The sequence below is a fragment of the Lynx canadensis genome, chromosome C1, assembly GCF_007474595.2.
Source record: "Lynx canadensis isolate LIC74 chromosome C1, mLynCan4.pri.v2, whole genome shotgun sequence".
Taxonomy (NCBI): Eukaryota; Metazoa; Chordata; class Mammalia; order Carnivora; family Felidae; genus Lynx; species Lynx canadensis.
The window spans coordinates 55,012,608-55,037,962 of record NC_044310.1 but is presented as its reverse complement, the minus strand read 5'-3'; the positions used below and the strand labels follow the sequence as shown (position 1 = coordinate 55,037,962).

The following is a 25,355-nucleotide window of genomic DNA, read 5'->3' as shown; positions in this document are numbered from 1 at the left end:
TCACAGACTAGGTTGCCTTTAAGATGGTGTTCAGAGGTCTTCGAGCAAGCAAAATGACATTTTGAATATATCATACATCCTAAATAAGTCATAGGAGCTAGTATAAACACAAGTGAAAATAAAAAAAAAAATCATGGTCAGAAAAGGAAAAACTCAGGTACTTACAGATGTCAAAAGATGTCAGCTTGGTACCTAAGAGTACATAATAAATGAGGTTATGAAAAACTGCTATTATTAGAAAATGAGGCTAATCCATCAGCCCATGACTTGTAAGACTTTGCAAAGGATTAAACTTGATTATTGAAGAGTTGATTTTATGATTAAAAATTTTAAATAGTGGAATCATAGAATACAGAAAAAGTTATTTTTAAAAAGAACAAAAGGTTTACAATTTGGAAAATTCCTATTCTTCCCCATATGACTTTCCACACTGGCAATTTTCATGAATATGGATTACGTGTGGTAAACTTTTTATTTCTGTTTTGGCATTTAGTAGTGATACAGAGCCAGTTACACACCTCTAGAGTCATCAGCATACACCTTGCCTATGGAAACTCACCGACCCTCACTTATTAAAAATGCCCACTCTTAATTTTCCATTTAGAAAAAAGTAAATATTGTGACAGAAGTTTTTTGAAAAATATTATGTGATACGAACTGCACTACAAAAGATGGGGTAAATTTCTAATTACATAGTTTAGAGGAAGGTGGGTGAATAAAGGTCTGCAAACCAAAAGATCCCCTTGGAGGAAAAAAAAGACAAAAATTCATCATCTAAGATGAGGTCAAAGGGACCAGAAGCCACTCAAACACTAGTTCATGTGAGAGATCTAGGAGAAGGACGGCCAGAGATTATACATATTTTGCATTGTAAACAGTATGTATTATACACACTTAAAATCTGTAATTAAAACCTAGTGAATCAATCTAATGAAAATCATTCACACGGCATTATGTAGACAAGTATGTTTAAAAAAATATTTTAATAAGCATATTCAGAATGGCAGACAGGGAATGGGAAAAGGGAATTATTTTACAGTGCAAAATTACTATGCATAAATTTAAAAACATCTAATTCATAATTTTAAATGCCTATTTAAATATTCAAATACATTTTAAAGCTCAACAGATTTATGTTGAACTGAGTTGCAGATTCTGAACTCCATTTGAAAACACATCATAAAACAGAATACCATTTCAAATGAAAATGATAGTGCTTTGCTGAGGGTGGGTATGGGGTGGGGGAAAACTATTAACAAAGTCTTCTTTTCCCAATGCAGTTTAAGAGTTCAAGAGTTATGAAATGTACTAAATCTTAAAGCAAATTAAATTCATGATATTACTAAAAATTTTAAAGTAGTGCAATGACTTATCAAGTTATAGTGGCTGCATTATGAAGAACAAAGTACTGTGAAATACCTGTATAAACACAAAATACAATTCATATTTCTTCATGAAAGGCTGAGCATTATGTATTATAGTAGTGGAATGTCTTTTTATTAGGTATACTTTAAAAAGGTAAGATTAAGAAAAGTAAAATTTCCTAACATGTATACATGTGCCATATTTGCAAACATGCCTGAGAATTTAATAAAAATGTTCCTGTAGTTAGTTTCCAAGAACTTCACAAACCTGCAAACAAAATGCATCTTTAAAAAAAGGTGAAAACAGAGTCTCTAATATTGCAACAACTTAAAAAGTACAGCATCACTATTCATTTGAAACACGTCTATAGACCATCTTTGACAAAGAGCTAGGAGCTAGGATACTTTGGATTTGTGTAATAAAAACTGATTTAGAAAATGGATTGTGACCATCTGCTAAAGCTGCCATTCTGGATAAATTAAATGTTGTAGGGTAAAACAAAACAAAAACAAAAAGTTCAGGCTTCTCAACAGTTCCACCCAAAACTCTGATTTACTTGGATATGTATGTAGTAACAGTGAACGTACATTATATGAAGTCAAGTGTTGTCAAGTGGCTTTTTAACACTGTTTGGGGAAAAGAGTTGTTCACATTGGTGGAAGGAAGCAGTTCTGAACATATGTTAATAGTAATACTTCATGGGGGTAAGGCCTAAACCATAATTTCTCAGTGCAAACCTTTACTCAATTGTATTAAACAGTTGAGCCATTAAAAACAAGACCACAGAAGATTTATTTTAAAAAGGCATTGGCTCTTGAACTGATGGCTGAAAATGAATTGGTAGAAGCATTTGGGGTATGCCTGTGTGAAAAAAACAAGAATAGTTAATAATCTTTTATAAAAGTTTGGATATAGGTTGGTCTATCAGCTGTATAAAACTACATTTTTAACAAGAATTTTGCACTAAAAATAAAATGGCACTCTTGAAAGGCTTTGCAAATAGATGATCCTATTTGTAATCACACAGAGCAATGGTTAGTCATCTTATCTTCATTTTGGAAATACACTCAACTTCATCACTTTTTCCACATAAAATCAATATTGTTATCTGCCAACTCCTTGTGTGTACCAATATCTAAATATTGCTTGACCTTTTCCCCTGTTTAGTTAATGCAAAAATGGGAAATTTTATAATGCATATAAAAATAATCGAACAGGATTCTGGTCAGCATGATACATTTAAGCACTTAAGCTAACATTAAACTTTTGTCTTGCTTCAAAAATAATTTTGAAAATTATAGCAAACGCAAAACAAACTATGCGATCTAGGTATCATGCTTAATTTCAGAATTCTCAAACTATTTGTCCTTAAGTAGAAATTTGAAAAAACAAATTTTCACAATCCTTTATGAATGCTTTTACCACCTGTATAAGAAACATGACTTAGTTACTACACAAACACTTAAAAATTCATTAGAAAAACCTTAGCAAAATAAAATGAAAGCTGACAGACTCAGAATATCAATTCCTCTCATAAAAGTTTACCAACTGTACAAGTTAAGAAAATTATACAAGCTTTTGTATTAAGAAAGGACAGCTCAGTCAAGACATATGTACTGTAAAAATCTTTCAAAGGCTACAAAGAATCTGGAAAAATACAGAATGTATTTCTTAAGCCCAGATAAGAATATGGAAAGACATCATTGATGTCAACAATTTTACATATACAAACCTGACTTGGTTTATTTTTAAACTTCTATATATAAAAAATCATGCTAGCATAACTTTCAGGATTCATAAGGGTTTCCTTAATAATGACACTCAATTTGTATGGAGAGAAAATGTCTTAAAAAAAGAAGACATTTCAAGAAACTCAGAAAAACTGGTGTTCAACAGAAATCAGAACTTGGTTTTTTCTTCTCTGCCATCAAACTAAGCAAAAAGTACCGGTAGTGAGCTTTTAAGATTAACACATCAAATGAGAAGGTACAGATATTTCCATAGTTCATTCAAATTTACTAAACTATTTGTTATAGCCTTAACAGGGTCTTTACACTTTTAAAGTAAAAAGTCTACAAAGGGCAGAATTATGAAATCTTACTAAAATCAGGACTCATTTCAAATTTAACCAACTGCTTCAAGGAAATCAACTTTTTAAGGTAACCCATCAACCCTGAAAATTTTAGTCACACCAGATTTTACTCCAAAGAAAGTAAAATAAGTCTAAAATTTAGTCATCGGTGTTTTCAAGTTCTTCAAATTTTCCATGTGACACTGCTTCCTGGAAAAACTCAGAAGAACCTGGACTTTCTTTTCCACTGCTGTTTACCCTTCGCCTTTTGGCAGGTCTCTCACTTTTTTCATCAAAATCATTTTCATTTCTTGCAGTCATATGGGCAAGTTTTGGGTCAGTGGTAAGGTTATCTGTTTCATAACCATTAGTATCCACGTCTGCATGAAGTGGTTTCTTATTTCCACCTGTTGGTCCATTCACATGTAACCCTTCAGCTTTTATTTCTTCTTTGTTCAACATTTCACCTGGTCCATTAGATGACACCCCTACGTTGGAAGAAACATAAGTGAAACTGCTAGTATTAAAAAGCTAAATTTGTAAACTATTCAGAAACAGCTATTATGGAATAGCTTTTCATCAAGGATGAGAGATACCAAATCTATGTATATATACAGTCTGAATGCTGGCTCTATTTACTTAGTAACTGCGTAACCTTTGGCAAAAGTTATTTACGTTGTGTACCTCAGTTTCATCACATGTACAATGAGGGTAGTAAGAGATTTACCTTACAGGGTTGTTGTGAAGATTAAGTTATAAACATAAAGAAGTAATAGAATCTGGCATATATTAGAAGCATGTTGGTATAATGTGACCACAAATAAGCACTGGGTCCAGCAGTCTAATAAGATAAATTAAAGCAAAGATATGCACAAATTATTAGACTTAGTAAAATGGTTATAACTTTCTAATACTATGTAAAAAAAATTTTACATTGCTTAGAAGCTCGAGTTTTCTACTGCCGTATAAAATGACAAGACTTTTTCATTCTTAATGTAAATAAACCCATGGGTACTGTGTTTTAAAGGTAAAGATTACATATTTATCTAAATAGATTTAAATAATCTGCCACTATGTTAAAAAAGTAATGCTGGCACTGTCCAAACATACATTTGAAAATGATGAAAGCAAACACAAATGTCTCCATAGTAGGTAAGAGAAGAATAATTATTCTGATAAAAGTAACAGTGAAAAGGGCATGTTACAGTTGACTGCAAAATGGAGTAGACATTGTGGAGACAGACGTTTAATGTAAAATACAGAATGCGCCACAGGAGAGAATTAACTTTTAATTATCTGACAAATATTCAGTATAAAGGATGAGCTTCAAATATTATATTTGGTCCAAGAAAATATTCTATTTCCCCAACTCAAAAGTGCACTCAACCCATACATGCATACGGGGATGTTATGCACCATGATGCAGAAGGAACCATTCTGTTACAGTAAAGCACAAAGAGCTAAGTGACCACTGTGAGTAGGTAAAAAATGAGATTTCAAGACACTAAGCCCCTTACAAAAGAAAGAAAACTGAATTGGCGAAATCCATCCTTTCCTTGAAAACCTAGGAATCTTGATTGTGGGTACCTAGGTAAATGGCTTCTGGGCTACTGAATAACTTAATTTATATACACCTTCTTAGGTCAAACTGCATGTTTTCATCAAATGGTTAAAAAAGGGGGGAAAAAAAAAAGGAAAATTTATTTGGTGTTATGAGCAAACAGGGAAAGACCAAAGTAGTATAAACTATTTGCATCCCTGAGCTTCTATCCCCCAGTCCTAAGATCAGAGTTTTAGCTTTTTACTCTACCTCAGGATAGCATTAGACAACACGTCATCGAACCTTTTTAGACCAGGAAATGGCTGCCGGGCCCTCTTTTCTGTTTGTATGACTTGTTCTTAGGGGGAAGCAGTGAGGGAACAGAGAGGGGTCATTAAATGAACAAAATATATTTGCTCCAGTGGTGCCAGTGTGAGACCAAAGGTCAGAATAAGGGACAGTCTCTCACAGTGTTCCTCTTCTAGTTTCTGTCGTGAGGTCAACTCTCCCTGGCCCTCCCCTAAGACTGTTACATCAGAATACAGGTGTGCAGAGCTTGTCTCTAATTCACCCGTTTCCTCCTTAAGAGGAGTGGAAGGCTTGTCTTACTTAGGAAGACCATTTTAATTAAAGTAGAAGTCAAAATAATTTTCTGACTAGGTCTTACTAACACAGTGATCTCTGGTCCATTATACATTTTAAACAACGTTACCTGAACCTTAAACAAAATGGAATGCCATTTACTTCTTTCTCACAGAGATAAATATAGGATAATATAAATATAAATATAAAAAAATAATATAAATATCCTATATTTATCTAGGTTTCTGTAGAGTACTCTACGTTTCTGTAGAGTATTAATGCAGAGCCTGACACCTGCTTTATCTTTTCTCATCCTTCAAGGATATTACACTAGCAAAGAAAAAACTATTCAAGCCCTTGTTATCTACTACTTTTCACCAAATGCTTTAAGCACTTTTCTGATAAAGTGTTATGGCTCTCAAAGTATTTCATAAATATCTATGTACTTCTGATGTGAAATGGTGCTGGAGTTGTGGTCTAAGAGTTAACAAGAGTGTTTCTATCCAAGCATCCCGACTAAGAAAATACATGCTACTCAAGAATAAATTTCTTAGAAGAAATGGTCACTATTGATAGTATATTCTTATTAAGCTTATGTATGTATGTTCATATTATGTATGTGCCATGGGTACCGACAATTATTATTTTTAACTTCTGCTTTGGAAGTTTAATCCAAACCAAAACTGAATTGCCCATGCTACTAAAGACAAGTGCCCTTCATTAGGAACAAACAGAAGAGTTTCTCTGGTTGCTTACCATTCTGATTACTATTGCTTATAGTGCCGTCTTCTTTCTCAGACTGGCTGTTACTACTGTTTGAGGCAGTTGGGGGAGGGGACGGTGCTCGACTAGAAGCAGCACTTTCACTTTCATCTAGAAGACGATCCATGTAATCCCTTAAAATAAAGTGAAATAATGAAACAATCACCTTCTTATATTTAAAAAAGCTGAAAACTAAAACTGAGGTTAAATTTAGAAGGCTTTATTAGCAAATATGTCCTAATTTTCACTTACATTCATTCCATTGCCTCATCTATCCCACCAGCATCTGAACATTTAAATGGAAAGCTCCTCTGGTTATGTTTGTTGGGAAAATGCATAAAGGCTTTTAAACTAGCAAATTTTAGAGATCTATAGGAAGTTTTAAAACTACAGGCAAGTGCTCAGAGTGGCCCAACTAAAATCAGAGGATCTGTAAGTGAAGAGACAAGGATGATGCCAATCAGAGGGAGTACAAAATAATTTCTGAACACAGATTGCAATTTTAAAGCTCCTCAAGACTCTGTGATGGCTACAGCAATACCTCAAAGCCAAATTAGGGCCTACCAATGAATCATTTTCCTGAACTTTCCTGGATATTTCGTATATTATCTTCCTGCTAAATCTGAGCTACAAAAAGCTCCCTAAATTCCTCGGCTTATGTGCTGCCTTTGTCTACCAATATATCATTAGAGGTGTGCTCACTTCTTCCCTAGGTCGTTCCTGAACTACATGGGATGGGAGAAGAGCTGTCTGTACTAAGTGACTTTGGGTTGGGGTTACAAGATCTGAGCTAAACACTCATCTCTGAAAGTTTAGTGTCTTTACCTATATAAAATCATGTATGTGTCTACCACACAGGGCTGTTGCAAAAGGTATGTGTAGGAAAGTGTTTTGTAAACTATGAAGTGCTATTAAGTCACCAGAATAAAGGTCTGCAAACTGTGGCCCATGGGCAGGCCACAGGTTTTGTGAGTAATATTTGATGGAACACAGCCACACCCACTCATTTACATAGTATCTAAGATTGCTTTTGTACAAGAGCAGAGCTGGGTAGTTGCCAGAGAATTTAAGGCCTGCAAAGCCTAAAGTACTTACTCTATAGCTCTTTACAGAGAAAGTGTGCTGATACCTGCACTTAACTAATTCCCTAAAGGCAGGAATTTTAGTCTTTTTGTCATCACTGTACCACCTGGCCTAAGTTGTGCATAGCACAGAGTAGAAGCTCAAAAAAAACTTAAAAGTCATTATTTAAAAAATTCCTCACAATAATTATAATAGGAATATTAAGACAAATCTTTAGAATTTCTGAGCAAGTAAGCATGTGGGTGAGAAGGCAACAGTGGAAAAGGCTTAGGCTTTTACTGAAAGTCTGTGTTAACAGTCCACCAAAGACTATTAACTGTAGTTATAACATCAAACTACATGATCAGACTGTCCCCTAGGTTATGGGGATATAATAAATATACGGATGTGAAGTTTCCAACAGTCTGAGGTACAAAACACATATCAAAGAAATGTATGTAACCATAGCTAATCAACTTAACATTCTAGGCCTTATTTTCCCCTCTATAAATGGAGGGAAATAAATTTGATGGTCTTTAGGTCCCCTTCAGCTTAATGCCATTCATAATTCCAGAACAATTATGTAACGAACTGGAAGTACATAGAAACAGAAATGAGTATGAATGCCAAAGGGATTACAGAAGCTATGACTAAATAAGAACAGATGATACATGATGAGGACTTGTTGGAAATAAATTTGGTATGGTGGAAATGGATAATGGAGGATGTTAAAAGCCAAGCAAAGGAAGCCAGAGTTGACTGGATACCACAATGGTATTGTAGAAGAATTACTATTATTTCTTAAAGATTAATGGCATCCATAGTGCTTAAGGAAGAAGTCAGGTGGGCCATCCAGGAGGCTGGAGTAGCATTCAGATAATCAGAGTTATGCTGGGTTAAGTTTTTACTTAAAAAAAAAATATTTGCAAGCCTGTTGCAATAAAATCTCTAATTTGCATATGGCTACCAAATCTTCCAGGTAGTGAGTAGAGAGAATCTGCAGTAGAATCTTGCAGAGGCGGTTTATAAGGCATGAAAGTGGCAAATGCACTTCATTTTGGTGAACAAATTGGAAGGTAAAAATGTCACAGAAAAATGAACAAATGACTTTCAGGATAACATGCTCTATGGATTTTGACTAAAAAGATGAAAAAACTCACATTTCTAATAATGTTTTGTGCACTCAAAGTGCAACTACTAACAGAAGAAGGTCCTGGAAGCAAACTAGAAAAGAATCTCCATGTTTACAGAAAACCACAATTTCTGCCCTTTGGGAAATAAGGTACGGTCTGGTCACAGCTTCTCATAGAAGATGTAACATAGCTAAAAGGGGTAAGTAGGAGTAAAAAATTACAGTTTGTTCAGTTAAAGAAAAAACAAAACCAAAAACTATGGAACACACAGAAGGGACATAACTAAAGCCTACAAAACCATAGTATTTTCGCCTACAGGGAAAACCACGTTTGTTCACTTCATACCATTACACCAGGGGGCACTGTAAAATCTTCAAGCATGAGAAAAGATGTGGTATGGGACTACTTTTAACTGTGGCCACTCCACCTACAGATACTTAACCCTAAGAGGAATCAAGGTTGTAGACAGAAGTATCTTCAAAAAGTTTCCAGAAGCTATGGCCAGATTGTTAATAAGAAACTACAATGTTTGGCGGCACATCCCTACCTAACCTGTTGAGCTTGACAGCACACACGACCAACTAAGCCAGCCCACAACACTTCCCTTGGTGATGCTTTCTGAAAGAGAAAACGGGATGAACCATGGGTCTGACCCAGCAAGGCAATTCTTATGTTCTTACTGCTGATGACGACAGATTGCCTGTAGTTCGTGTGTGAACAATATTTCTGAAATGGGTGAAAAAAATGAAAGATGTTACTATGGCTTTTCCCTACAGAATAGCTTGAAAATTGTGACTACTTTAAGATACACTCTGAAGCCTACATAGCTATATCTCGTTCTATGTCATTATACCTCAGTACTACCAATAAATCATCAAGAAAAAAAATTAACTATAAATTTATAACATTAAGCAATTAAATTTGGAATACTCTTTATGGAATTCCACTCTAGGCATCGTGAGCTTTGAATAATGGGGGATGAGGCAGAGTCCAATGTCCCATGATGTCCAGGGGCAACCATACCCATTATTCCCTTTTAGATAATTTTGCTTTGGATTTTTAGAGTGTGTGATCCTCCAGGGAAGTGACCAGCAGAGACACCTGTAAATGAACATGACCAGAAGCAGTCCAGCCTAGAGTTTAAATAAAGCACAATCAAATATGCATATAAGCACATCTTTCAAAGGCAGTTATTTGGCCAGCCCTAAGAACTTTACTGGTGCACACTGACCAAATAAAATCACAACTGAGTATTATTTGTATTTTGTGAACAGCAGGAAATAATGAAGGATAGAATGGTGAAGTTAAATCCACCTGACCAATTCATCAGCATTTTAGAACAACTCACGTGAGATGAAGGGTTCATTCAATAATACTCTATGTACTTAAATTCCTAGAGGCAGCAGGACAGTTTTTTCCAAAGCTAGACTAAATAAGGCTCAGATTTTGGTGCACAGCGACTGATACAGACATATGACAGACGCACTTTGCATAAAGACTACATTCAATAACAACCCATACTCCCTGTATCACTGGGAGTAAGCTAAAGTTGGATGACTATTATATACTATTTCTGTTAGAGGAAAGGTTTCAGGAAATTGGGGAAAAGGGAAGTCATCATGCGCATGTTCTTTCCTCTTTAGAACACTTTGTAATAAAAATGAAAATGAAATTTCAAAATGAAATCATTTAAAAAATGAAATTTGAACTGATTTATTTTCTCTGTCTTTTCCCTTTTATATCATCTATACCCAAACCTTATTTTGGTTTCTGGGATCAAAAATAGATTAGACAAGGAAAAATACTAATTTCCATTCTTTAATGAGCTTCTATGAGGCATTCAGCTCCACAGTTTTTGAAGAGTCTCTTTTCTGTTCTCACTGTGCTCACAGTATTAGATAAAAACTATGTGCTTATACTGAATGGAACAGAAGTTAACTAAAACATGCTTTAACAGCTATTCTGATCCGTTTTCTCTCCTGAAAACATACTCTAACATTTGCTTTGATGTATTTATTGTCTCAAATATTATGAATTGTAGTTTGTTTCATAAGACACTGAAGTCTAAATGGCCTATGAAGATATATCTGTAAATGGATAATTTTAAACTAATGTAAACTCCTATCCTAGTGAAAAAGGAAGATTCTAAAAATCACAATTTTCTCAAGAAAAATCCAAAAGCAAAAATATATGACTCAACAGAAAAAAGTAAACTCACGTTACACCAGGATGAAGATTATATTTCTTTTTTCCAAATCGCGTTTGCTGAGCAAAGAAATCATAACGTTCAGATTTTTTCCACATATAATAGAATGCTACACATTCACCAACTGACCTTGTTCGAACCTATAAGAAACAAACACTTGTTTTTAAGAATCATCTCCTCCTTAAAGGAATTATTTCATGAAAAATATCTGAAGTGTGAAAAATTTAGCTGTACCTTAAGTAATATATAATACTGTACGTATAAAATACAACACTGCAGCAACTTTGTTAAAACTATTCTTTATGAATCCCCATGGAGAGAAATAATACACTGGCAACAAATCTTCAGATATTTAGCATTATGCTTTTTAAAACCATCTTAATCTGGGGCACCTGGGTGGCTCAGTCGGTTAAGTGTCCGACTTTGGTGAGTTCAAACCCCGCTTCAGGCTCTGTGCTAATAGCTCAGAGCCTGAGGCCTGCTTCGGATTCTGTGTCTCTCTCTTTGCTCCTCCCTTGCTTTGCACTTTGCACCTCATTCTCTCTTGCTCAAAAATAAACATTTAAATAAATAAATACATAAATGCATCTTAATTTACTATACAAATAAATACTCCTCTATTGAAAATATCTGAAAGTGGCATTTAATTAAAATTAATGTTATGAACAGTATACTTTTACTCACAGAATACCTAGGGAGTCTACTTTTAAATTCCCATTTAAAAGATTCTCTTAGAGGTCTTACTGGTGATCCAGACTCAGTTATTTTACTTTCTAGAAAGGCTGAGAATATTCCATAATGAGTTGAAAGGTATAATAATGCCAATGCTAATTCTTTGTTTACTAAGTTACTCCAGTAACTGGTGCTGTATCTACCTATGCGACTGAATGGCTCTCCTTACATAAATGTTCAACACCAATGAGACTGGCAAATGATGTGGACAACATTCCCCTTTTCAATACTTAGCTTGCAAAGCTGGTAGGGCTGATGTATGTAATAAAGTACTGAGAGTTTAAAATAAAGAAAAAAGGTATCTGCATAAGTGCTGGAATGCAAGACCATATAGCCTGAACCCATAAATGTCTAATCTTGAAGTCAAGTATCCTGTGGGACTGACTGCACCTAAAGTCAATTTGATGACATCCTCATTTCACTACCTGACATATTTTTCTTTCTTCCCCTATGCTTGCACTTTACAAGTTTGGCCCATGCTGCTCTAAGACTGAATGCTATCAAGGTTTTTGTTTTTGTTTTTATCATCTTCTCAAGCTTTTTTTTTTTTTTTGCCTCCTTTAGAATCTTAATTCTATACAGACACCAGCCAAGTCGACTGTACTTTACTGAGAGCAAAATTGAAAAGGTATTTTGGGGCATGCAAAGTTAACAATATTATGAAAAATCTTCAATAAAGTAAGCCTACAAAGAACTTATGTTTAAGATCCAAACTTCAATTTCAGGAATAAAAACAAAGTCTTAATGTTTTCACTGGACCATTCTTCTCCTTAAAGAATTACTGTCCTCTTTTTTTGTTCACTAGAGTATATTAGGTATAGATAGGTCAGCTGACCTCTGGAACACAGAAATATCACCATCCCAAATACTTACAAAGAAATAAAGGTCTTATTTTCCATATGACATTAAAGGCTTTTTTGACTAGTAGTTTCCAGTCACCTAATAGGTTCTTATTTCTTAAAAAAGGGATTTCTGGAGGGTTGCTGCTGCTAGTTATTATTCCAGCTTACCATTCCAGGGGTCCCCTCCCATAGGTGATCCAGCATGGTTTGATCTGAATCTAGGCAGGAATGCTGGAAAACTCATATCCAAAATGTCCCTTTCAACCACGAAAACAATCTATTTTTTTTTTTACAATCCTAAACATACGTATCTACTCATTAGCATAATACATGCCTTTCATAGAATATGCCCTGTGCTGGAGGTAATCAGTTCATCTGGAAACAACATTAAGGAATATGATACATTTTTGACACCAATGCTACAACTCAAAGTATCTCTTATTAGTTTTATGTCTGAGGCCAAATACCAAAATGCAACAAGTTAATCAAGAGTAAACTAGTTAATGCACAATAAAATTAAGAAAAATAAACTCACAGGATTTATAAGCAACTATTTACAGAACATAAAATATACTATTAAATATGTAGTGAAACAAATTAAGTAGATACTACCCAATCACATTAAGAGGTATAAGAAGAACGTGGGGACAGACTATTTAGAACTCAGACTTAAATTAAGCCCATGTAAGCCCAGATACTTTCAACACCATCCTAGACAAGCCATCACACAAAACTTAGATGCTATCTTTAAGGAAACATGTAAAGCAAAGGTCCTTGTCATTTCTATTTGCTAAAAAAATGTGCTAAAAAATTTCTAGGTATAAACCTAGAAATTCCTTAATTTCCTCCACTTAAACTATTGAGATTTTAATTTTGTGCATGCTAATTTCCCACAGAAACAATACAAGTAATTATGCAGTTCTTTTGGGTATACACGGACACTGTATTATTGATATTATCAATATGGAATGATAAATGGATCATGTTACATACAATTGTCCAATTATAAAATTATAATGTATAATAAAGCTGATTTATTGAGATACTCTTCTAGAAAATTAAATCTTAATTAAAACCAAATTAAATATTAAGTATCTGATTTTAGACACTTGGGACTTAAACAAATGTAAAAAATATTTTAATTGTAAATAATGTCATGTTACAAATGTTTTAAAGTTTAAAAATTTAAAGACCCTCCTTTAAAACAATCTGTCCCAAGTTATGGAAAATAGTTTTAAACAATTCCATTATATATACACACCCTACACAAAAGTTGATTAACATATTTGTAAATCAGTCCAATTCTTAAAGTCATCTAACATCATGCACTGACAAGAGTCACTTAGTAAATGTATGCCAGAAAGTCTAGGCATGTTTATAATTCCCAAAAACTAACAGAGTAAAACATTCGTCAAAGAATGTTTAACATTAGAAAATAATTGATATAAGATGACCTGGGTTAACTAGCTTTTTATAAAAGAGAGAACATATATATCATTACTTACTTTATTAGCCTGAATCAAATGAAAATCTTTTCCATAGGCCTTTAGCCCTTGTTCAAAATTTCTACACTCTTCTTCTGTCCAAACAGACAATTCCTCTGACAAAAAGAGTAGGAAAACTGTTAAAGCAATATTCCCCCAAATAATGCACATGAACAGTTACAAATAAAAATGTAAGTTTCTAGTAACAATAAGGAAGTATTTTACTCCTGAGCTCTATTACCGATGACTGCAGAAGATAAAGTGACAAAGACTGTATTTAATAAAATTTTGGAGGGGCCGCCTGGGTGGCGCAGTCGGTTAAGCGTCCGACTTCAGCCAGGTCACGATCTCGCCGTCCGTGAGTTTGAGCCCCGCGTCAGGCTCTGGGCTGATGGCTCGGAGCCTGGAGCCTGTTTCCGATTCTGTGTCTCCCTCTCTCTCTGCCCCTCCCCCGTTCATGCTCTGTCTCTCTCTGTCCCAAAAATAAATAAAAACGTTGAAAAAAAATTAAAAAAAAAAAAAAATAAAATAAAATTTTGGATGATTTGGTCCCTAATTCTCCAATTTCAACTTGGGCCACTTTCTCCTTTATGATCTAACTATACTACTACCTTTCAATTCCTTAAATTCACTATGTTCTTTCTAACTTTAGACTTTGTGGTGCTGTTTCCCTTTGTCTATACTTATTTCCTGCCTCATCCTTCTCACCTAATTCGCTTATATCCCAGCAAAAATACCACTTTGTTCTAGAAGCTTTCCCTAACAAGCTTCACCATTCCCCAAATTAGGTCAAGTCCTACTGCAATAAATTTGAATCGAACCCTCTAATTCTTGGAAGAACGCATAACTGTTTTTCAGCTTCCCACCTAGGCTCTAAGCGCCATGAGAGCAGGGACTTCATGATGTCCTCAGAACTTGCCTTCCAATTTTTGTTGAATGAATGAATATCTTCCATTTGTTATGTGATAATATATAGTGTTCTTAGTGAAGCAGAGTGGGAGCCGGTTAGAATAAAAAAAAAAAAAAAAACCCAAAACCTGGACTGATTTTAATTATGGCTTCATTATTTATAAATTATGTTTGCCTCAGCAAAGGTACTTCAATTCAGAGACCTTAGTCTCAACAGTTTGAAATTAAAGTAACTGTCACATTCCATAGCTCACAGGGCTATTAAACAAGATCAAAAAAGAAAATATTTATTAAAAATGCTTCAAGGGCACCTGGGTGGCTCAGCTGGTTAAGCATCCGACTCTTGACTTCAGCTAAGGTCATGATCTCAAGGTCTGTGTAACTGAGCCCTGTGTTGTGCTCTGTGCTGGCAGTGCAGAGCCTGCTTGGAATGTTCTCCTTCCTTCTCTCTCTGCCCCTCCCGCATGCGTGCATGCATGCATGCATGCTCTCTCTCTCTCTCAAAATCAATACATAAAAAGTATTTTTAACAATGCCCTGAAATTAAAAGACATTATGTGTTTTTTAATGGCCTTATTTTCCCATAAAGAACCAGACTTAATCCCATTTCCCATAATGCTTGTGTTAGACACAAGTTACGTGATATGTTACAAGTTATTTGTTATTCAGCAAATACTGAATTCAGAAAGATCAGTATTACTAAACCTAGGATATACCTATGTAGACTGAAGATCTTAAGTTCTAAATTTCTGCTAAGTCATGAAAACAAATAAAAATGTATTATTTACCTCTAGCCGCTTTTACATTAAATCTTAATCTTCTCAGTGCTTCTTCTGTGTCAAAATTGCATTTAACCAATTCATATAATGCCTAGAAAAATAAAAGGCTTCAATATGTGACCCAGAGTATGAATAATTCACGGCTACAATTTCTTACGAAAGTAAAAGCTTTTCCTGAATCCAGTGTGTGTGTTCATCATTTCTGGAGGACAAGTAATTCCAGTAAATACAACACAGAATTCTAAAGAAAACACTGAAGAAAAACAAATTCTGGGCACCTGGGTGGCTCAGTCAGTTGAGCATCCGACTTTGGCTCAGGTCACGATCTCACAGTTTGTGGGTTCTAGCCCCATGCTGGGCTCTGTGCTGACAGCTCAGAGCCTGGAGCCTGCTTCAGACTTTGCGTTTCTCCCTCTCTCTCTATCTCTCCCTCCCACCCCACTCACGCTCTCTCTCAAAAATAAACAAACATTAAAAAAAAAAAAAAAATTCCATCCTGATTAATTAACACTTTTGAATACACTGAAAATGGTAAGCAAATACTCTAACTTGGCAGCCATAATATCTCAGAAATTTAAAAATGAAAAGAAACTATTTTATAAAAATCACAAATCCTTTCTTTTTGGCTTTTTGCAGCTCCTATTCTAATTTAAAATGAGAAAAGAAAAGCATTGATTTAAAAAAGGTAAAAAAAAAAAATTGCTGTCATTAGGTTCACTTGTAGGCAACTTGTCTACCATATCCCTAAAACATTATCCCAGATAGTATTCCTAAGTTGATGATATCCACAAGCTCTTAGGAATATCCAAAGGAACTCCAAAATTTTGAAAAAAAGTATATACAGGCAAAATGGTATCATTTTTATTTTAGCTGAAATTACACTAATGAAGTAACCTTAGCTATCGCTGATTCCCTATTGATGACATTATAGGAATTTTGGTGGATATCTTAATAAGAGTGAGTGTGACAGCATTTGCATCTATAGATGTAAATGGTTAATTTACTTGGGGAAAGTTGTAAGTTGTTTCTCCTTTTAAACTGAAGAACACACGATGTTACATTAGTTTCAGGTGTACAACACAGTGATTGGACAACTGTACACATTGTGCTATGCTCACAAGTGTCCCCATATAGTATTATTGACTATATTCCCTATACTGTACCTTTCATCCCTGTGACTCATTTATCCCATAATGTAAGTTACTTCTTACTCATGTACCTGTTCATTGTCTTTTATGTGAGATCCTTCAGGAATTGCTTCTACACCTTTCTCATCACCTGTTCTTCTAGATGCATCCTTAAGAAATACAATCACTTTATCTTCTGGTAAGTACTCAGGGTCCCACAGGAGCTGATCATCATTTTCATATACTAAATTAGTAAAACATAGAAGTTAAAAATAAAATGCCAAATCTTGTTAAGAGTTTGTGTTAAAACACTAACATTAAACAAATAATTCACACTTATAAGCCAACATGTTGAGAATTGAGAGGTACAGCATGGTCCTAGGACTTGCCTAACTTCATTCTTGTTCTTGGATCATATTTTATGGCCTAAGTGATTTAAACAATTTTATAACTGTTTCATAGCCAAGCTAAGATGACTTAGCTTGAGTTTACTCAAGTCCAAACTCTCTTGGTTTGAATAGCATCACCACCATTTACTACCTATATGACCTTGGGCAAGTTACTTCTCTTCTCTCTGCATCATCTGTGAAATGGGGATAACAACATTATCATATTGGGTTGTAAAGATTTAAAGTACTCTAAAACAATTCTGGCACATTATTAAGGTTCAATGGATGTTAGCTACAACTATTATTTTTGAAATGAGAGGTCTAAAAGAATGCTCACCAAATGTTAACACTGCTTATTTCTTGGTGGTAAGGTTTGGGGTAATTTTTTCTTTTATGTATTTTTCTATGAAGTTTGAAAATATAATGAACATAAATCATTTTCATAAAACAAGAGTCTTTCCGTTTTTAAAAAAAGCATTTCACTTTCATCAGAATTTCCATTATAGTAAGACTAAAGCCTAAATCTCATCACAATTTAAAAAGTGGAAGGAAAGGAGGAAAAACCTAAGATGAGAGCCCTGTGCAAATGTAACTGACAGGAAGATGGAACACAGACAAAAAAAAACAAGGAAGAATCAAAAGAGAAAAAGTAACAAATGTGACACCATCACTGCTAGGGGAAGAAAATGCTTCAAGGAGTGCTAGACTGGTTAAATGCTTTTCAATGAACAGTGTAATAACTGAAAAAGGTACAATGGGCTTACTAACAAGGAGGGTAATGTTTTAAGAGCCATTTCTGTGCAGAAATGGAAGCTGAGGCCCCACTAGAGAGGACTGAAGAGTAAATGGAAGGGAAAGAAATAAAGTAGGGACTCTTGAAAAAGTTTGGTTTTAAGAGAGGAGAGACAGGTACAGCCGGAGGGGAGGTAGAGCTGAAGAAAGTTTTTGGTTTTACTGGTTTTTAAACATAAGAGACAATCATTTAAATGCCAGTAGGAAGGAACCAGCTAAAGAAAAACTCTGTATTTAAGAGACAGAGGATAACCGACAGTGTCAAAGTTCCTTGTGTTATTTAACAAAAAAAAAAAAAAAAAAAAAAGGAATTAACAGCAGGGTGTCTGGGTGGCTCTGTTGGTTAAGCGTCCAACTTTGGCTCAGGTCATGATCTCACGGTTCGTGAGTTCGAGCCCCATGTCGGGCCCTGTGCTGAGAGCTCAGAGACTGGAGCCTGCTTCAGATTCTGTGTCTCCCTCCCTCTCTGCCCTTCTCCTGCTCGCTCTCTCTCAAAAATAAACATAAAAAAAAATTTTTTTTAAAGAAAGGAATTAACAGCTAATTAAGCATCTCCTATGTATGAGGCATTATGTTGGGTGTTTTCATATAAATTACCTTGTCTCACTCTGCACCTCCACTACACACATACACTTTAAAATATCGTTCTACTTTTCTGTTTCCCAAAATAGATACTCTTCTTTAAAGTACAAGGATAGGGGCGCCAGGGTGGCTCAGTCGGTTAAGCGGCCCACTTCGGCTCAGGTCATGATCTCACGGTCCGTGAGTTCAAGCCCCGCGTCGGGCTCTGTGCTGACAGCTCAGAGCCTGAAGCCTGTTTTGGATTCTGTGTCTCCCTCTCTCTCTGATCCTCCCCCGTTCATGCTGTCTCTCCCTGTCTCAAAAATAAACGTTAAAAAAAAAAAAATTAAAAAAAATAAGTATAAGGATAATCTCTAGAAAATTTTCCTTAGTAAACCTCATTCCTTCTCTAGCCTGCTGGTATAATCTTAGTGAAACTCTAAATTGTAAATACAATAAAACTACCATCACAAAGTGAATCTGGATATACGACTACTGATTTTTGTTGTCTGCTTAGCCTCTGTTCACTGAAGCGGGAAGTGGGGAAAACTACAGTTTTCATGTTCCTGAGACTGATGGATGGAGGGCGGACAAGGCCTTACAAGAAGTCCTAAGAAAGATGGAAGGTGGTGCGTCCCTGAGTCCCCAGTGTTCTCCCACTTAAATACGCCCATAGTGGGCCTATGAAACAAGCACAGGTGACCTGAAAGATACTTCTGGAATCATTCTGTTAAGTTGCAAATTGCCACAGGATACAGAGATGTCCTGTCTAAGCTGAGTACACAAACATCACCAGATGGCGCCAAATAACAAGCCAGACCCCTAGAACTGTGACAAGACAGCTAGACAGGCTGACCCTGAGAATACAACACCTCATTTTATACAGTGACAACATACTAAAAAATAACCACAGATGAGAACAATCAGCATTTCCACAGAGAATAAATCACACTGTCTACTGGTTCCAGAAACAGACCAAATTATTTTCCACTTAAGTTTACACTCCAAATAAAATATGACTTTTGACCCTGATCTAAATAAAACAGGCAACAACAGCTAACTTTTGTTAAATGTCTGCTGCAGAACAAAATGCCAAGAGTTCAGAAAATCAAAAATCCACCACTACGATAAAACACAGGATAAAATACAGAAGAGAAATAACATCTCTTGTTGTGTAAATCAACTACCAAGCCTAGATGTTAGAATTTTTAAAAAAGCAACCACAAATATATCCACTTTATATTATGGGAGATATAATTCACATGTGATTATAAGTAAACGAAAACATTCTGAAGGCAGGAACACACCTAGTATATTCAAGTTACCCAGGAAAGGGCTTATTATGGAATTTTAAGTAACAAATCAAGCTCAAATAAAATGGGTTGTCACAATAAGTTAACAAAGTTCAGTGTGTGTGGTGGTGGTTGGGAGGGTGTGTAGAAAGTCCAGAAACCACCACCACAAATCTGGGAAATTAATCCCCCATGAATAAATTTATATTTATTCACTTTCAGTTTTCGTAAGAAGTGTTATTCTGTTTTTTAATGCCGAAGTAAAAATTCAATGTAATCAATGTATCATGAGGATGAAAATGCCAGCCCATAATCAGCTATGGTATAATGAGGTTTACCCCATGTTCTTAAAAGGACACACTGTGATTAATGACATAAATTTTAAGTTGTTTAGCTGAGCCTTTCCTATATGTACAGGCTAAATGAACTGCCTTTTCAACATTATCATCAACTAAGGATAATGCATGTGTACATTTTTTAGTAAGTAACTTCAGAATCAATAATATGTCAAATGTTCATTAGAAACAAAGATTCATGCAGTCTTTTGCTATTCACTGCTTCCAAACTCCTAGCCATCATTTCCTTACTCTAAAACTCATGTCATGCAAGCATGAAAATTAGACTGGGAAGTAGGTATCTTGGCTCCTTTCTCTTAACCCTTTTCCCCCTAAGTACCCCAACTAATTCTAATCAACCTAGTCCAGGGTTCTCAATCTCAGCAGTACTGACACTTTGGGCAGATAATTCTTAGTAGGGGGGAGGCGGTGGCAGTCCTCTGTGTGTGTTCCAAGGTGGTCAGCGGCATTCAATTCAGTCTTATCACAAAAGGTGCAGTGTTCATTCAGTTTAGTATATGGAAGAAACAATAAAATACGTAACTGAAAAATCATGCTTTTCATTTCTACAACACATCTTTGGGAATTAAATCCTTTCCATTTGAGTGAGGCTGACATAACACCCTGGAGCTCCAAGAACAGATAAATGAGCCAGGGCAAACCAGAAGAGTCACTCTTCTCTCTGGTCACAGTAATTACTTCTGGCTGAGTATGACTCAAACAAAGTTAACAGATTCTCTCTAGGACTTTTGCTGGAGCAAAGGTGGATACAGAAGTTTTCATCTGTGCTGGTTCTCTGGCTACAGGGACAGTGTAAAGCGTAAGCCAGGAGCTCCCAGCAGCCATCTTACCCTGTCTTGTAATAAAGGAAAGAGGGAAAGGAGAGGGACAGCTGATATCAGAAGAACCCCCAAATCCAGTTTTATCTGAAGCCAGGCCACCCAGAACTTTCCAGTTAAGCAATCAGGTAAATTCTTTTTTGCTGAAGCTAACTGAAGAGGGTTTTTGCCAATTGTAAGTAAAACAGCATGAACTGATGGTTTCTGAAAATCTGAAAAATAAAACCTAAATGTAATGAGTAAGATTAATCATCCATTGAATACTAATGTCACTCACTGAGTACTTACAATGTATATGCTGTTAAGGCTACCTGTGAAAATATCCTTTGTAAATCCTCATGATAGGCTCTGCAAATAAATGCTCTTTTACAGCTATTTTATACTGAGGAGAAAAGGAAGTAAACATGTCCAAGGCCAAATGCCTACATACTGATCAAAGTTTACTGACTCCGTATTGGCTTTGTCAACGTTATTCTGCACCCACCTAATACCTCAGCCACCAAATGTTTACTAAGTGCCTATGTAACAGAATCATACCAGGTATTAAGGATGCAAAAAATAAACAAATGATTACAGTACACTGCACTGAGTAAACTGCTAATTTACATAAATTTAAGAAAATTGTAATAGTGTAGTTGAGATTATATAACAACAGATACAGGTTCAAAGAGGAATTTAACGTGACTGTAACAAATCTTGTTTATATAACTGAAACAGAAGTGATAACTGAGGGGCACCTGGGTGGCTCAGCTGGTTAAGCTTGTCAACTCAGTTTCAGCTCAGGTCATGATCCCACAGTTTGTGAGATTCTCTATCTCTCTGCCCCTCCCTACTTGTGTGCGTGCTCTCTCTCAAAAATAAATACTCAGAAATTAAAAGAAAAAAAAAGAAATGATAGCTGATGAGGAATATATATGCTGCATGGAGTCTAGTAAAAAAGAAATCAGGTATCAGAGAGAAAAAAAATCATCAGTATCTCTCCAGGATACTCAGTAATAGGGTTTCCTTGTATCAATGAAAAAATTCTAATCCATTTATCAAATAATTCCTACAGTGAAGGTATCAAGGTATCAAAGTTTTGTGGCATTTTTTTAAATCAAAATCACTCCAACCAAATGTTCTCCCTCTTGAATGTGTGCTCACCAAGCCAATGAAAAATATCTTGCAAACTTTTTCCTAGAAGGAACAGAATGCACTAATCTTCAGTATCCCTTTAACAGTTTTTTTCTAACAATGCAATTTACCTAAGTTTCACATGAGTTTGGTTTGTGTGCACAGGGTACCCTAAGTGGTGACAAATTCTGGGTAATATGACAGAAGTATGAATTACTAGAAATACAAAACTGAGGAAAGAACCTATACTACAGTGACCCCTCTAAAGCAGGATCCCCTTGCTAAATCTAGTCGGATCCTCACACCATCTACAATGCTTGAATTCTCATGGTGAGTAAAATTTGTAAATCGTATCTGTTCCGGGAAAAAATAATTATGCATAATTGCTTTCTAAAATTACAATAAAATTGAAAGCATCAAACCCAAATTTAAAACAACGAAAGTTAAAGATCATTTATTTTCTATATCGGACAATACAAACATGTTAAAACATAAAACATATTAAGAGCTAATTAAAACTACCTTTAAGCCCTAACACTAACCTGCCATATGTAAAACCAAAATATTTTCCTACCCACCTACAAAATACGAAAATTTCTGACAGACACTACTATTTTTCATAGTCAAAACTTAAAAAATAAATAAATTAGAACAAAGGTCTAACTTTCAGCTCTTTAGTTGGAGAAAGAACTCAATGGTGAACATGTGCTAATCATTATATAGTACATAAGCAAAGCATAACATTTAAAATTCAGTTACAAAAATAAATACAAATGTCAATGGTTCACTTATTTTTGCACACAACTCCAATGTATTCACAAAACTATGTATAGAATCTTACTATATAACAAAGTCACTCCATATTGTACTTTTAATGTTCCTGTATATTGCAGGAATTAACTTGAAAGTAAGTACAAGCTATTGCTGGTGTGTTAAAACATTTTTGCTGTCACTAGAATTTACTGGCCTGTGGTGTTCTCTTAACTGCCTCTACCTACTGCTTGCCCTGAAAGCAGGTGCATTATAAAGGAAGTTTCTGGAGAGAACACTAAAAGGAAAACAAAGGTCTTCTGCAACTCCAAAAGGCTCTGCATATGTAAGCTGAAATGTGAAGACAACAACTGAAATAAAAGAAATGAACAAAGATTTCTAACACTGAGTGATGTCATACTATACATGAACTCATTAAAAACACACCCACAACATTCTTTCTGGAACTCACCCCAACTGAATAATCTAAAACAGACTTAAGACCTCAAGCATTTTATGTTACTGGAAGTTTAAGTACTTACGACTTGGAATTTTTATATAAAATGATAGAAAAAATCATGTAAAATTTAAGTATACAAGTTGTTTTCCCAAATTATTTTACAAATAAACAAATATTAAAGTACTCAATTTTAGTGATATTAAAAGTTTCAAAGCTTACCATTAAGCTTTTTAGGTCATTATATACTTAAGTTTTTTTAAACCTAACAGCTTCCACTGACATAAAACAACCTATTATATTTAATTTATACAGGTTATAAAGGATTTATCCAGGGAAATTAAAATATGAAAAACAAAATTAAAAGTTGAGATGTTTTAAGTCACTCAGTATGAAAAGGCATTCAATTTTTTCTAAGAACAAAACTGGAAAAACAGAAACATTTTCTTCTTACAGAGATAATGAAGGGTCTTCTTTCATAAATCAATGGGGTAACAAACTGTCCTGGTCTCATTCCATTATAAAATAACAGTTCATCACTTCAAAAGCATAAATTCAAGCTATGTAACTTTACTAATTAACCCACCTTTTTCATTTTCTTTGTATCTACAAATGCCAACTGGAATCTCTGCTTGAAACATGGAGCCCACCATAATCTCCTATTTTAGAAATAACATAACACATTAGTAAGATCTAGTAACACAGATTTTATATCCATTTTCTAACTTTACCATCTTCCTAGGTAAACTGTTCATGGTTTCTCTGTCATAAAAGATACAACCAATTAACTACCTCAGAGGAGTATTGTGAGGATGAATGAGTTAATAATAAAGAGCTTGGGTATAACTGGATGAAAATATTAGTAATAATAATGGGGTGTAATGCAATATACACAGTGAATACAAACTACTTCAAAATATGGAGAAAAAGAAGTAAAAATGAGTTCTTATAATTCAAACTGCAAACACTCTGAAAAACAGAAAAGCAAATTCAGATATATTAAGGTATTTACACTGCAAACTATGGTCCCTGGATCAGCACCATCAGAGTCACTTGGGAAACTGTTAGATATGCAAATGCTCAGCTCTTACCTGAGCCCTACTAACTAGAAACTCTGGGGATGGGACTCAGCAAGCTGCTGTGCAGGTGATTCTGACATACACTCTTATCTGAGAACCACAGATTCAAGGTAAAGAAAAACGGGTTTGTATAAAGCTCTGTAGAGGTCAAATGGATGAAAGCCCACATGGATAAGCAGGTTAGTGACTGACTTTCACAAAACAATACAAAATGAAAAAAGTAACCTCCCCAAAACAAAATTAAATCTTACTTTAGGAAATTTAGTCATCAAATCTATGTAAAATCACAGGTTAGGGGAAGCTGGCTGTTCAGAAAGATAACTGGAGATCATCACCGATGAGATATTACAAAACAGAGGGACCAAGATTATAGACCCTCCTTTATCCGGTGGCTAAATGTTAAGACTGAATCTACTGCATTTTCAAAATGAAGATGTAGGCAGAAAAGGTACAAGTTTCAGGTGACAGTTTACCAGTTTAAATAACAGTTGAAATAACTCTTAGGATTTGAAAAAATTCCTCTTATTGTCAACCCATTGATACCACGATCTCATTTTTTCTAGTATAACTTCAAAGACATACTCTATGCAATTAATTTTTTGCTAAACCTGCATAGGAAAACCAGTCGATTTTCTAAGAAGAATTCACATACAAGTTTTCTTTACTCTTACAGGTGAATTTTATGTCTTTGATTATAAAAAAAGAGTACCCTACTATCACTTCTTGTGCCTCTTTTAACTTTACTCATCAATGCTTACCAGAGAATAGACAGTCAAGTTATCAACCTTCCCTGTCTCAGGCACTTCTAAAAATATTAATGCCTGGATCCATTCCAGACCAACTAAATTGTAATCTCTGGAAAAAGGCCCTGGTAATCAGTATTTAAAAGTTCTCCAAATGATTCTAAACATGGAGCCACGTTTGAGAACTTCTGGACTAGTGTAAAAATAAGACGACCTCTTTTCCCTATTGAGTTCAGAACACGTTTTTACATGCTAATCTGTAGGGAAGGGAAATAGCACTTAGGAGCATTATGTACCAGGTACCTTATGTGTAATTTTCATTAAATCCTGTGTAATTTTCATTAAATTCTCACCAACTTCAACAAGGCTAAAATTTTTATTTCTGTATTTATGTGAGATGAAACTCAAAAC

The 25,355-nt window shown here is 35.0% G+C and overlaps 1 protein-coding gene across 5 annotated transcripts in view; it reads right to left on the bottom strand.

Moving 5' to 3' along the window:
- Positions 1–964: 964 nt before the first annotated feature.
- MIER1 (MIER1 transcriptional regulator) overlaps positions 965–25,355 on the bottom strand; it is a 60,428-nt gene continuing 36,037 nt past the window's right edge. For all 5 annotated transcript variants that reach the window (XM_030324781.2, XM_030324785.1, XM_030324782.1 and 2 more), the window contains 7 exons: positions 23,709–23,781; positions 16,687–16,838; positions 15,477–15,558; positions 13,801–13,895; positions 10,734–10,861; positions 6,315–6,454; positions 965–3,924 (listed from right to left, as the gene is read on the bottom strand). In XM_030324781.2, the coding sequence (XP_030180641.1) occupies positions 3,596–3,924; positions 6,315–6,454; positions 10,734–10,861; positions 13,801–13,895; positions 15,477–15,558; positions 16,687–16,838; positions 23,709–23,781 (999 nt within the window). In that variant the 3' untranslated portion in view covers positions 965–3,595. The remainder of the gene's footprint in view (positions 3,925–6,314; positions 6,455–10,733; positions 10,862–13,800; positions 13,896–15,476; positions 15,559–16,686; positions 16,839–23,708; positions 23,782–25,355) is intronic.